General features: G+C 42.8%; 1 protein-coding gene across 1 annotated transcript in view; it reads right to left on the bottom strand.

Moving 5' to 3' along the window:
• The window catches only part of LOC126298316 (inhibin beta B chain-like), a 353,474-nt gene that overhangs the window by 29,512 nt on the left and 309,084 nt on the right, over positions 1-14,878 (bottom strand). Inside the window, exon 3 of the mRNA XM_049989612.1 lies at positions 5,160-5,398. Coding sequence (XP_049845569.1) covers positions 5,160-5,398 — 239 coding nt within the window. The remainder of the gene's footprint in view (positions 1-5,159; positions 5,399-14,878) is intronic.

Raw genomic sequence — 14,878 nt, 5'->3', positions numbered from 1 at the left:
ATTACGTGCGTTATTCTCACCCCTTGAAGATGTGGCGCTACCACTGCTGGGATTTGCTGCGGCTGCTGCCAGCTCGGGCCAGTTAATTTTTCCAGTGTCTACGATTAAACGTGGAGACGGAGTCGGCAAAGTCAAAGAAATACGACACACACGTGTTAGGTTCTTCAGTGTGCGAAGTGTTTAGAGTTAGCGTCGCCTTTGTGGTGATATAAGTCTTCTATGAGTGTGTCCAGTCAGGCTTCTAAGGTCCACTCACCTCCCGCAATAATGTTTATTAGCAACAGCAGCAGTAGTAGTACGGAGGTACGCTGTCTGCAAGGCCATCGTTTGGTTTCGCTTGCTGAGACAGCCGTCTAGATGCGCGAGGCGAACAGGGAGAACAGCTGATGGCTGCTGACGGGTAGGTTGCCGTTGCCGCTGACGGCGAAGTCGGTGCAGTGCTGCGAGGCAAGGCGTGGCGCGGCGTGCTGACGCGTGAGAACCGACTGGCTGATGCGAGAGACCGACAAGCGCAGGGCTGGCGGAAGGGCGGCAAGCCCTCCGCTCTCTCGGTATACAAGCGCCCCGACGTATGAATCACCACAAAATTTTATTCACTCTCCGTATGTAAATCACAATATCTAACGAGTTAGCAATAAACGTACTGAATGTAATTTTCACTCTGCACCGGAGTGTGCACTGATATGAAACTTCCTGGAAGATTAAAACTGTGTGCCGGACCGAGACTCGAACACGGGACCGCAACGTCCGTTCTTCCAGGAGTGCCAGTTCTGCAAGTCTCGCAGGAGAGCTTCTATAAAGTTTGGAAGGTAGGAGACGAGGTACTGGCGAAACTGAAGCTGTGAGGGCGGGTCGTGAGTCGTGCTTGGGTGGCTCAGTTAGTAGATCACTTGCGCGTGAACGGCAAAGGCCTCGAGTTCGAGTCTCGGTCCGGCACACAGTTTTAAACTGCCAGGAACTTTAATAAACACACCGTCTGAAAAAACACTCCCGCCACATGCGAAAGTAAACACCAACTGTTCTTGCTCAGTTTTAACCTAAGAAAACTGCATCGGAATGCGTAGCCACGTCACGGGGCTACCGGCTTGGCAGCCATCTTGGGTACGAAATGGGAATGTTCAACCTGGTGCATAATTCGGACGATTGCCTTCAATGCTCACGGCGATTTTGCCTGATTGGCATACAGATTTTGGACCCTACGGCGTTCGAACGAAGCTTTTTGATCGCCCTATATATAATCGTGTGTGTGTGTGTGTGTGTGTGTGTGTGCGTGGTCACAAATGATACTGTTCAAATGGCTACAAGTACTATGGGACTCAACATCTGAGGTCATCAGTCCCCTAGACTTAGAACTGCTTATACCTAACTAACCTAAGGATTTCATACACATCCATGCCCGAGGCAGGATTCGAACCTGCGACCGTTGCAGCAGTGCGGTTCCGGACTGAAGTGCCTAGAACCGCTCGGCTACAGAGGCTGGCTAATGATACTGTGTTCATAGCGAATACACAACGCCAGAAAACCGTAACGCATTCTAGGAAGACCTGCAGAGAATTAATTGTTGGTGCGGCGGCAACCAGCTGATTATCCCCTTAAACTGATGTGACTCAGTGCCCGTAAGTAGTCGGAAAGTTCTCTAATTATTTCATGACACAATCTGACGATTGTTCACTATAAATAGTCATTGGCATTACCTAATGAGCTGTGTATATCCGGAGCAATTTAAATTGAAACGGCGACACAAAAGTAATTAGGAAAAACTGCCAGACTGAAATTCATTCGAGGAATCCTAAGGAAATACGATTCACCCAAAAAGGAGGTCGTTTACAAAACCATCGTTCGGCCGAATCTTACATTCTGCTCATCAGACTGGGGTCCTTGTTATGTTGGGTTAGTAGCGGCGATATGTACAATTCGAAGAACAGCATCAGGTTTCACTAGGACTCGTTTAATGGGCACAAGGGAGTCAAGAAGATGTTCATCCTACTCCAATGGTAGTCACTGCAAGACAGACAATGCACGTTAACTCAGACATCTACTGTTATAATTTTGCGAGCGTACGTTCGAGTAAGAGTGAAGCAACGTGACACTTCCTCCCACGCATCGCGAAATGGCCATGACAGTAACGTCAGAGGCGTTCTAACTCTTACAGAGCATAGAACAAGGCACAGCGGAAATGATAGTCTTACTCTGCGACATACAACGTAAGGTGGTTTGCCAAGTATAGATGTAGATGTAAGTCAAGGGGACAATAACACCATTACCATTTTGGGGTGAAGAGGTGCAGCCCAGTTAGGAAAGTAAAGCTGTTGTCCCATTCTGCTCAAGTAAGTTTTCAATGACTGCAAAGCCGCGGGGTATTTACTTACGATTTCTATCAAATCGACAGGGCCAGATGACATCGTCGTTATGACACTCGAATTGTGTACTGAAAGAGTGGATGTTCAATTTTTGTCTACCTATTATGATTTTCATTTTTTATGGTGCCGCGAAAGCCAAGTCAGCACAAAGCTGTGACGATTCGTAAATTAGACGAGAGCTATTTTCTATTTTCAGCCATGCCCAAGAAGAACAACCACCCTGTCCCCGCTTGCTAGAGAAAAAAAAGTAGAGTGTGTCCGATGTACCAACTCAAAAAGATTTTTTATGTAAGATAATGAATAAATGTTTAGCTTTCCAGGTAACAAGGGCAACATAACGAAGAAACGTTTTTTTCTTTATTGTTTTAAGGTGGATGGAGCACCATAAATGAATCGAAAAATGGAATCTGCACAGAAAAAGGCGCGGCTCGTTTCTTGGTTTGTTGAAACGTAGTCAGATACCCAAGTTCAGAGAAATTTCCAAACGGAATACGGGAAACCACCATCCACTCAGGCAACAAAAACGAAACTGGCACACGAACTTCATGGAAAGAGGAAGTGAGAATCTGAGGCACCACATAGGCAGGGCAAAGAGAAGTGACGAAGATACGCAGATAATTCGAAAGGTTTTCCAGCGTTCACCACGGAAGTCTGTTCGTAAGGCATCAAGAGAACTGGGAATCCTTGGTATGACAATGCACCGGATACTCTGAAAGTGTTTTTATCTGTTCCTCTGAACTTCGGTGTCTGACTTCTTATCAATAAACCAAGCCATTCACTGTATCTTTCCTGTACAGAATCAATTTTTTGATTCATTTGTTGGGTTACAGCCACCGTTCAACAACAAAAAAGACTTTTATCAGTTATGTTGCTCCCGTCACTTGTAAAGGTAAAACAGTTAATCATTATCTAACACAAAAAATGTTGTTGAGTTGGTGCATCAGCCAAACGTTTTTTTCTCAGAGTTAATTAAGGTCGAGTCTTATGACACTGAAATTATAACTTACCTTTTGGGACATCCTATACAATAGAAGATGTGACAGTGCTGTCAGTGAGTGGTACCGGTGAATGGAAAGATTGAAAAACAGAAACTAAACTATAATCAATTCTTGAGTCGGTTGGTTGTAACAATTGAGGAAAAATTCTATGAAAAGGCGTAGTAGCGGCTCGTGCTGGCTAAGAAAATTGATCTTGAACATGTCCCTATGGTACCACAGAGACGTTCTGTAATGAAGTGCAGTGCGTACAATGTATTCACTAGCACGATAGAAAAAAGATCAGTGAATCACAGTGTACCTGTAAATACACTACTGGCCATTAAAATTGCTACACCACGAATATGACTTGTTACAGACGTGAAATTTAACCGACAGGAAGAAGACGCTGTGATATGCAAATGATTAGCTTTTCAGAGCATTCACACAAGGTTGGCGCCGGTGGCGACACCTACAACGTGCTGACAGGAGGAAAGTTTCTAACTGATTTCTCATACACAAACAGCAGTTGACCGGCGTTGCCTGGTGAAACATTGTTGTGATGCCCCGCGTAAGGAGGAGAAATGCGTACCATCACGTTTCCGACTTTGATGAAGGTCGGATTGTAGCCTATCGCGATGCCGGTTTACCGTATCGCGACATAGCTGCTCGCGTTGGTGGAGATCCAATGACTGTTTGCAGAATATGGAATCGGTGGGTTAAGGAGGGTAATACGGAACGCCGTGCTGCATCCCAACTGACCCGTATGACTAGCAGTCGAGATGACAGGCATCTTATCCTCATGGCTGTAACGGATCGTGCAGCCACGTCTAGATCCCTGAGTCAACAGATGGGGACGTTTGCAAGACAACAACCATCTGCACGAACAGTTCGACGACGTTTGCAGCAGCATGGACTATCAGCTCGGAGACCATGGCTGCGGTTACCCTTGACGCTGCGTCACAGACAGGAGCACATGCGATGGTGTACTCGACGACGAACCTGGGTGCAAGAATGGCAAAACGTCATTTTTTCGGATGAATCCAGGTTCTGTTTACAGCGTCATGAGGATCGCATCCGTGTTTAGGGACATCGCGGTGAACGCACATTGGAAGCATGTATTCGTCATTGCCATACTGGCGTAACACCCGGCGTGATGGTATGGGGTGCCATTGGTTACACGTCTCGGTCACCTCTTGCTCGCATTGACGGCACTTTGAACAGTGGACGTTACATTTCACATGTGTTACGACCCGTGGCTCTCCCCTTCATTCGATCCCTGCGAAACCCAACATTTCAGCACGATAACGCACGACCGGACGTTGCAGGTCCTGCACGGGCCTTTCTGGATGCAGAAAATCTTCGATTGCTGCCCTGGCCAGCACATTGTCCAGATCTCTCACCAACTGAACACGTCTGGTCAATGGTGGCCGTGCAACTGGCTCGTCACAATACGCCTGTCACTACTCTTGATGAACTGTGGTATCGTGTTGAAGCTGCATGGGCAGCTGTACCTGTACACGCCATCCAAGCTCTGTTTGACTCAATGCCCAGGCGTATCAAGGCCGTTATTACTGCCAGAATGATTGTTCTGGGTACTGATTTCTCAGGATCTATGCACCCAAATTGTTGGAAAATGTAATCACATGTCACTTCTAGTATAATATATTTGTCCAATGAATACCCGTTTATCATCTGCATTTCTTCTTGGTGTAGCAATTTTAATGGCCAGAGAAAGCTGTCATCTCTAAATTACAATAATTTCAAACGACAGTGAAATGTATAACTAGTAAATGAAATAGAAAACCCCTGTGAGACAACGTACCTTACCACTCAGGTGCGTGTCATTGGTAAAAGATACAGTGGCCGGCTTGGTTACTTTGAACAGCCAGAGCGTAAGGTTCTTGTCAGGGATGCTCCTCAGGTCCTTAGGGAGCGAAGGGCGGAAGGCGACGCGGACCCACAGAGCAGCAGCCTTCACCCGCAGTTCTGGGCCAGCTCCTTCCCCTTCCATTTCTTGAAATCGAGAGAATTCAAGAAGGGTCTGGCCATTTAAGGTGTGACCTGGAAACATAAAGAGTACAGTTGTCAGTTGTCTGGGCACATGTACTGTAATTGTTATTTTTATTGTCTAACTACAGACAGCAAGTAAGTAAAAAGAAAACAAAAAACAAAAAACAAACATATATGATCGTGCCCAACGTAAAGTCCTGAGGGACTGGAAAAAAGCGCAGGTGATGCCTGCATATACGATGGGTAGAAGGACGGATGCTCAAAATTACAGACCAATATCCTTAACATCGGTTTGTTGCAGGATTCTCGAACATATTCTCAGTTCGAATATAATGAATTTCCTTGAGACAGAAGTTGCTGTCCATGCATCAGCACGCCTTTAGAAAGCATCGCTCCTGCGAAACGATACTCCCCCTTTTTTCACATGACATCTTACGAACCATGGATGCGGCGTATCAGACGGATGCCATATTCCTTGACTTCCGGAAAGCGTTTGGCTCGGTGCCCCACTGCAGACTCCTAACTAAGGTAAGAGCATATGGGACTGGTTCGCAAGTACGTGAGTGGCTCGAAGACTTCTTAAGTAACGGAACCCAGCACGTTGTCCTCGATGGTGAGTGTTCATCGGAGGTGAGGGTATCATCTGGAGTGACCCAGGGAAGTGTGGTAGGTCCGCTGTTGTTTTCTATCTACATAAATGATCTTTTGGATAGGGTGGATAGCAATGTGCGGCTGTTTGCTGATGATGCTGTGGTGTACGGGAAGGTGTTGTCGTTGAGTGACTGTAGGAGGATACAAGATGACTTGTACAGGATTTGTGATTGGTGAAAAGAATGGCAGCTAACTCTAAATATAGATAAATGTAAATTAATGTAGATGAATAGGAAAAAGAATCCCGTAATATTTGAATACTCCATTAGTAGTGTAGCGCTTGACACAGTCACGTCGATTAATTATTTGGGCGTAACATTGCAGAGCGATATGAAGTGGGACAAGCATGTAATGGCAGTTGTAGGGAAGGAGGATAGTCGTCTTCGGTTCATTGGTAGAATTTTGGGAAGATGTGGTTCATCTGTAAAGGAGACTGCTTATAAAACTCTAATACTACCTATTCTTGAGTACTGCTCGAGCGTTTGGGATCCCTATCAGGTCGGAATGAGGGAGGACATTGAATCAATTCAGAGGCGGGCTGCTAGATTTGTTACTGGTAGGTTTGATCATCACGCGCGTGTTACGGAAATGCTTCGGGAACTCGGGTGCGAGACTCTAGAGAAAAGGATGCGTTCTTTTCGTGAATCGCTACTGAGGAAATTTAGAGAACCAGCATTTGAGGCTGACTGCAGTACAATTTTACTGCCGCCAACTTACATTTCGCGGAAAGACCACAAAGATAAGATAAGAGAGATTAGGGCTCGTACAGGGGCATATAGGCAGTAATTTTTCCCTCGTTCTGTTTGGGAGTGGAACAGGGAGAGAATATGCTAGTTGTGGTACGAGGTACCCTGCACCACGCACCGCATGGTGGATTGCGGAGTATGTATGTAAATGTAAATGTAAATCTTTCAGGTTCTTTCGTAATGAAATGTACAGTTACCCTAGATGCTATTAGCACTGTTACTAAACTATGTTGCGTATAGCGTGTATCGAAAGTAATCGCGAGTAGTGAACTATCAAATGACTCAAGTAATAGTAAGTAGAACAGTATATAGATCAGCTTGGTTCCTGAAGTGTTTAGTTTCTGAGTTAATGCCAATGACTTATTTTCTTACGTATTTCGTTGCTTCTTGAAAGTAACTTTGATATCAAATGTACCCATAGCCGAAGACACTAATGCACATGTGTTCCATGTTAATCGATTAGTGGGCAGCTTGTCCGAATCGCGCTTGCAGGAGACATTTAAACCGCTGGTATCTGAGTGGTAAGGGGAAGAGAGGTGATAACGTAAAGTATCACCTGACTTTCTATGAAAAAATGTGTTTTCAACCATCAGCTGTTTATTTTAAAACATAAATGTCGACCGGTTTCGGGCATGGACCACCTTCACAGGAAGTAAGATGAAAACAGATAAGGCAAAAACACATTTCATGTTACATTTAGACTGATATAACGTCAATCCTGTCATAAGAAATCACAATCAATAGTCAAGTACAGCACTTCCAGAAGCAACGAATACGATTCACAGTGATTAATGTCACTAGGCTATACATGGTTGGGGGTGGCGTGTTTGTTGCTGTTACAAGTAGTTTAACTTGTCGCGAAATTGAAGTAGATAATTCCTGTGAATTAGTATGGGCAGAGGTCATTGTTGGCAACCGTAATAAAATAATAATAGGATCCTTTTACCGACCTCCCAATTCAGATGATTCAGTTGCTGAAAGGTTCAAAGAAAATTTGAGTTTTATTGCAAACATGTACCCGACTCATACGATAATAGTTGGTGGTGACTTTAATTTACCCTCGATATGTTGGCGAAAATACATTTTTAATTCCGGAGGTACGCATAACATATCATCTGAAATCGTGCTAAACGCATTCTCTGAAAATTATTTCGAGCAGTTAGTTCATGAGCCCATGCGAATAGTAAACGGTCGTGAAAACACACTTGACCTCATAACAACAAATAATCCTGAGTTAATAAAGAGCATCAAAACCGATACAGCGATTAGTGAGCACAGGGTTGTCGTAGCGAGACTGAATGTTGTAATCCCTAAATCCTTCAAAAATAAGAGAAAAATATGCCTATTCAAAAAAGCAGATAAAAATTCACTTGACGCCTTCCTAAGAGACAATCTTCACTTATTCCAAGTTAATAATATAAGTGTAGATCAGATGTGGCTTGAATTCAAAAAAATAGTAACGGCAGTAACTGAGAGATTTATACCAAATAAATTAACAAACGTCGCAGCTGATCCTCCTTGGTACACAAAACGGGTGAGAACACTATTGCAGAAACAACGAAACAAACATTTCAAATTTAAACAGAATCCAAATCCCCATGATTGGTGATCTTTTAGAGAAGCTCGAAATTTAGCGAGGACTTCAATACGAGATGCTTATAACCGTTTCCACAACGAAACTTTGTCTCGAAACTTGGAAGAAAATCGAAAGAGATTCTGGTCGTATGTGAAGTATGTTAAGCGGTAAGAAACAATCAATGCCTTCTCTGCGCGATAGCAATGGAGATACTATCGAAGACAGTGCTGCCAAAGCAGAGTTACTAAACACAGCCTTCCGAAATGCCTTCACAAAAGAAGACGAAGTAAATATTCCAGAATTCGAATCGAGAACAGCTGCCAACATGAGTAACGTAGAAGTAAAAATCCTCGGAGTATTGAAGCAACTTAAATCACTTAATAAAAGGAAGTGTTCTGGTCCAGACTGTATACCAATTAGATTCCTTTCGGAGTATGCTGATGCACTAGCTACATACTTAACAATCATATACAACAGTTCGCTCGACGAAAGATCGGTACCCAAGGACTGGAAAGTTGCACAGGTCACACCAATATTCAAGAAAGGTAGTCGGAGCAGTCCACTAAATTACAGGCCCATATCGTTAACGTCGATATGCAGCAGTATTCTGGAACATATATTATGTTCAAACATTATGAATTATCTCGAAGAGAACTGTCTATGGACGCACAGTCAACATGGGTTTAGAAAACATCGTTCCTGTGAAACACAACTAGCTCTTTATTCACATGAAGTGTTGAGTGCTATTAAAGAGGGATTTCAGATCTATTCCGTATTTCTGGATTTCCGGAAGGCTTTTGGCACTGTACCACACAACCGGCTTGTAGTGAAATTGCGTGCTTATGGAATATCGTCTCAATTATGTGACGGGGTTTGTGATTTCCTGTCAGAGGGGACACAGTACGTAGTAACTGAGGGAAAGTCATCGAGTAAAACTGAAGTGAGTTCTGGCGTTCCCCAAGGTAGGATTATAGGCCCTTTGCTGTTTCTTATCTATATTAACGATTTGGGAGACAGTCTGAGCAGCCGTCTTAGGTTGTTTGCAGATGACGCTGTCGTTTATCGACTAATAAAGTCATCAGAAGATCAAAACAAATTGCAAAACGATTTAGAAAAGATATCTGAACCGTGCGAAAATTGGCAGTTGACCGCAAATAACGAAAAGTGCGATGTCATCCACATGAGTGCTAAAAGGAATTCGTTACACTTTGGTTACACGATAAACCAGTCTAATCTAAAAGCCATAAATTCAACTAAATACCTAGGTATTACAATTACGAACAATTTAAATTGGAAGGAACACATACAAAATGTTGTGAGGAAGGCTAACCAAAGATTGCGTTTTATTGGCAGGGTACTTGGAAAATGTAAATGATCTACTAAGGAGGCTGTCTACACTACACTTGTCCATCGTCTTCTAGAATACTGCTGCGCGGTGTGGGATCCTTACCAGATAGGACTGACGGAGTACATCGAAAAAGTTCAAAGAAGTGCAGCACGTTTTGTATTATCGCGAAGTATGGGAGAGCGTGTCACTGAAATGATACAGGATTTGGGCTGGACATCGTTAAAAGAAAGGCGTTTATCGTTGCTACAGAATCTTCTCACGAAATTCCAATCACCAACTTTCTCCTTCGAATGCGGAAATATTTTGTTGACACTGGCCTACATAGGGAGAAAAGATCACCACGATAAAAGAAGAGAAATCAGAGCTCTTACGCACGCTATACGAATTTGGAATAATAGAGAATTGTGAAGGTGGTTCGATTAACCATACCCCAGGCACTTAAATGTGATTTGCAGACTATCCATGTAGATGTTGATATAGATGTAGATGAATGTCAGAGGGTCGAAAAATCATGGAGGAATATATACACATGAAACTTTCAGACAATCGTCTACATCTGATGCTGACTATTGTCTTTGCTAGTTTCATATCTATATGCTCCTCCAAGATTTCTGGTCCCTTTGACATAATCACTTTGAAGTGTATTCGTTACATTCACACTTCGTAAACATTCTAGGATTGGTCTCACAAGTGTTATGTCAGCCCCCTTATTACCTATGGACGGAAATCTTCCGCCTGTTTTACCTACGACAGAGCCTATGTCATCATTCCACTTCACATCCCGACGATCTGATGCACCCCTGAAATGTTATCATGACCGGACTGAAGCTATTTTCATATAATACTTAGTTACAGGTAAGTACAGAATATGCAAAAAATCTAATGTTACTTTTATTATTGTTTGAATTGTCATTAGTATACAGCCTGAACAGCAAAGCTCCCAAGACACATCTCTGGCGCGCACTTGAAGTTACTTCTATACCTAGGTATAAGAATTGAATCTAGATTACTTGCTGCAACCCAGTCAAAAATTTCAGTCTGTAGCCAATTTTTCTTTTACAAGCGTTGTTACGGTAATGAGCCAAATGATTTTCGGAATAACGCACCAAATATTTTCCATTTTGTTCGCAACGCACTAAGGTGGTGTGCTAAACCATTGTATTCTGTAAGAGTGAGCACTTCGAACATTTTGCGCAAGACGTTGTGAACAATTCGTGAAATTCGACAAATGGCAAGTGTAATGAACAGTTGCTTCAGCTGACATACTATGAGCGACAGCCTCATCAGTCGAAAGCTAAGTAATTGCGTACCCAAGTTGACTTGAAGTTTTCTTTTTATATGAAGGATTCGAACCCTCAGTATTGACACTACGATAATATTCAGTGAACATAGACCACAGGTAAGTGAACATAAAGTAGTGCAGTATAATTAAAATTATGTTGTTGTTGATTGATACTTCATGCAATATATTTCTAAAACAGATTTACTTACAAAAAGCAATGCATTTCTGCCATTTAATTTTTTATATCTAACACAATGCCAAATGCGTCCGATGGCGTTGTTTCTCACATATTGCGTGCCTACGTTATTATACGACAATGCTCACAGTTTAATACGTCGTGAGTGTCACGACTTCTCTTATTCACATTGTAAGACATATGTTGTCTTCTTATCTCTTTCATTGATTCTAGGATGGGTTTATGTAACTTGGCATCATATAATGTTTTTGCCTGTTTTCAATTCTGTGAAGCAAAACCGCTGCACAGAGGAAATTCCGGAAACCCACATTGAAAATGAGTCAAGAAACGCACAGCTTCCTACCACGTAAAGACTACGACGCTAAAATAGAGAAATTCGGGCTCATGCGGAGGGGTATCAACTATCGACTGCCTTTCTTCCAGCCTACCATATCTGATTGGAACAGGAGGAGGAGAATATTACAGTGGTACCCTCCATCACACACCATACGGCAACTTACGGAACCAATTGCTAAGCCGTAGCCGCGGCTACATCTTCCCATGCTCTTCAATGGTTGCTGCCTACTGGTCTTCTAAGTCGTATGAAATTACTAAGACTGGCGTTAATTTGGAGTTTTCTTCGAAAATATTTATTGTATTCCATGCGATGTTCTTGCATCCCTTAGTCATCTATCTCAGTGAGTATCGATCAGTATGTAATACGTGCCTATGCTGAGGTGAAATAAATGTCTATGTAATATAAATACAAAAACGGAGATGACAATTTACATATTGCACGTGCTGTCAATGAACGATACGCAGTCATGTGCTTCTTCATTAGAAGCAATAACAAACCGGGAAACCGTCATCAGTAGAAGTTGGCACAGATTTAATACTCGAGAGCTAACGGACGGCAGCGAACCGAGTTCCGCCCCTGACGTACTCGCCGTTCATTCACGGTCTATAACGCTACAGAGACTGTGCGAGGTACAGCAGTGGTTAACACACTGGACTCGCATTCGGAAGGACGACAGTTCAAATCCGCGTCCGGCCGTCCTGGTTTAGATTTTCCGTGATTTCCCTACATCGCTTAAGGGGGGTAGGACGTCTAACGGCCCGACTTGGAGCGGGAGAGGCACTACAGGACATTTCAATTTCCACTGTCTATACTTCTACAAATAAATTTATAAAACTTTGTCAGCATGACCAGAAAGGATTCAGAATGCACACCTAGCAGTGGAAGTTCGAAAACATAATGAAATAATTTTCTTTACATGTGAAATTTTGTCATTTTTTTCACTTAGTAATGGCAGCAATTGTTGCTATAGGTACACTTTTCTTCATAAGTAAGAGAGATTCTTCGATGAATTTTGCACAGCATGCAAACCATACTTAAAGGTGTATGAAACTTTAGAATTTTCCAAATCTATTAAAAACTGTGGTAAAAATTAACTATAAAATTTGTGTTTTTTTCTAAACATGATGTTTAAAATATAACAGCTCATTCTTTTTTTCATAAATTTCATAAATTCTGTAGTTTTATACACCTGTAAGTATGGTATGTATACTGTGGAAAATTCATCGAAGAATCTCTCTAGCTTATGAAGAAAAGTGTACCTATAGCAACAAGTGCAGCCATTACTAAATGTAAAAAAAGATTAAATTTCACACGTAAAAAAATTTAATTTGTTATGTTTTCGAACTTCCACTTCAATGAGTGTGAATCCTGAATCCTTCTTGGTGATGCTGACAAAGTGTTATGATTTCATTTGTAAAAGTATAGACACTGGAAATTAAAATGTCCTGTGATGCCTCTCCTGCTCCAAGTCCGCCCATTTGACGCCCTACCACCCTTAAAGCAAATGCCGAGATGGTTCTTTTGAAAGAGCACCACCGATTTCCTTCTCCATTCTTCCCTAATCTGAGCTTGTGCTCCGTCTTCAATCAACTCGTTATCGACGGGACGTCAAACACCAATCCTTCCTAATTCCTTAGAGTAGATGGAGTACTAAATGGTAGCCTCCAGCGCTCACTGCTTTCTTGTTTAGGTGGGTTTACACGCGCCATAATTTACGGCAACATGTGGCCGCAATAGAGTTGCCGTCTACATTGCTCAAATGTTATTTCAATACACGTCAATAGCGCGGTATGTCCGGACAATATTGTTGATGGAGCAGGCTGTTGCATGCAGTGGCCAACCTATTGCCGAAGTGTTGCCAGTGTTGACCACCAAGGCTCGTATGGCTGGGCCATGTCTACACTGCTGTCACTTGTAAATTCTTCCTGTTTCTCACGCCGACAGCACTGCTGTGCTAAGTTACAGAATCTGGGCCGTGAAGAATATCATTTCACTTCATTTCGTAAGATGACGCGACTCGATTTGTTTGTTATCTAGAGGAATGTAGGAATGGGCGAACAAGGCAACCATTAATTCCATAAATAGAGAGTTATTTTAAATTATCTAGACATTTTCAAGTGACTGTAAAAAATATTTCTATCGATTAAGGTATTATATGATCATACGCATCACAATAGCACCTCAGGAAGTATTTTTTGTTACATCCAGCAATATGACAGGTAGACCAACAGGGAAAGTATTTTGCGTGTTGAAGTTGTGCAAGAGCAAATCAGCAACCACTGTGCGCCGGAAATTCAGGACCACATTTAACAAGACTCCAACTATCAGACACCATTTACGAGTGGGTACGGAAGTTTAAGGAAATAGGATATTTCTGCACAGGAAAAAGAGGTGGCCATTGACAACTGACTAACGAGTTGAACGGATTAGGGAAACATTACTCAGATGTCCACAAAATCAACCTCTCCTGCCAGCCGCGAGCTGGGAATTCCACAATCAAATGCTCGAGAGCTGAGATAACGCGTGCAAGTGAAGCCATATCGGATTCAGTTGCTGCAAGCTACACGTGGTGAGAAACGATTGTGAAATCAGTTTTGCATTGAATGCATGATGAGGGCAGTTTCACTTGGCGGTTGATTTTCAATGACGAGGCTGCTTTTCATCTGAATGATGTAGTAAACCGGCACAGTGTGCGAGTATGTGGAACAGTGAATCTCCAAATTTTTGTTCAACATCACCAGGGATCTCCAAAGGTTGTCGAGGTAAAAAGTGTATGGAGTATTCTCCCTTGTAGAGCCGACAATCAATGGAAATTGTACCATGGACATGCTTCAGCTGTGGCTCACGCCGCAACTTCAGGAGGACAGTGATCTCTTTACAATAGGATGGTGCTCCATCACACCACTATGGTTCTAATGGCTCTGAGCAGTATGGGAGTTATCAGCTGAGGTCATCAGTCCCCTAGAAGTTAGAACTACCTAAATCTAGCTTAAGGACAGCACACACATCCATGCCCGAGGCAGGGTTCTAACCTGCGACCATAGCGATCGCGCGGTTCCAGACTGAAGCGCCTAGAACCGCTCGGTCACTCCGGCCGGCTCACGCCACAATGTTCGTGAGTTCTTGGATGCTGAGTTAGCACTAGAATGGAACGGTCATGCATCAGCTAGCAATCTGCAGTCGGCAGACCTGACACCGTGTGATTTTTACCTTACATCACAGACACTGTTTTCACACCTCCACTTCCATACAACATCGTTGATTTAGTAGTGGGAATGAAAAAGAAGCGTGCTAATGACCAGAACATTTTCATCCAGTATTTGAGAATGAGAGCACTTAGAAACTTGAAGCGAACTTTACATATAGTTTCAAACCTTTACGAAACTTTTTCTCTT

This window comes from Schistocerca gregaria, chromosome X (assembly GCF_023897955.1).
Source record: "Schistocerca gregaria isolate iqSchGreg1 chromosome X, iqSchGreg1.2, whole genome shotgun sequence".
NCBI lineage: Eukaryota > Metazoa > Arthropoda > Insecta > Orthoptera > Acrididae > Schistocerca > Schistocerca gregaria.
The sequence above is the reverse complement of the archived record's forward strand: the minus strand, read 5'-3'. Positions and strand labels throughout refer to the sequence as shown.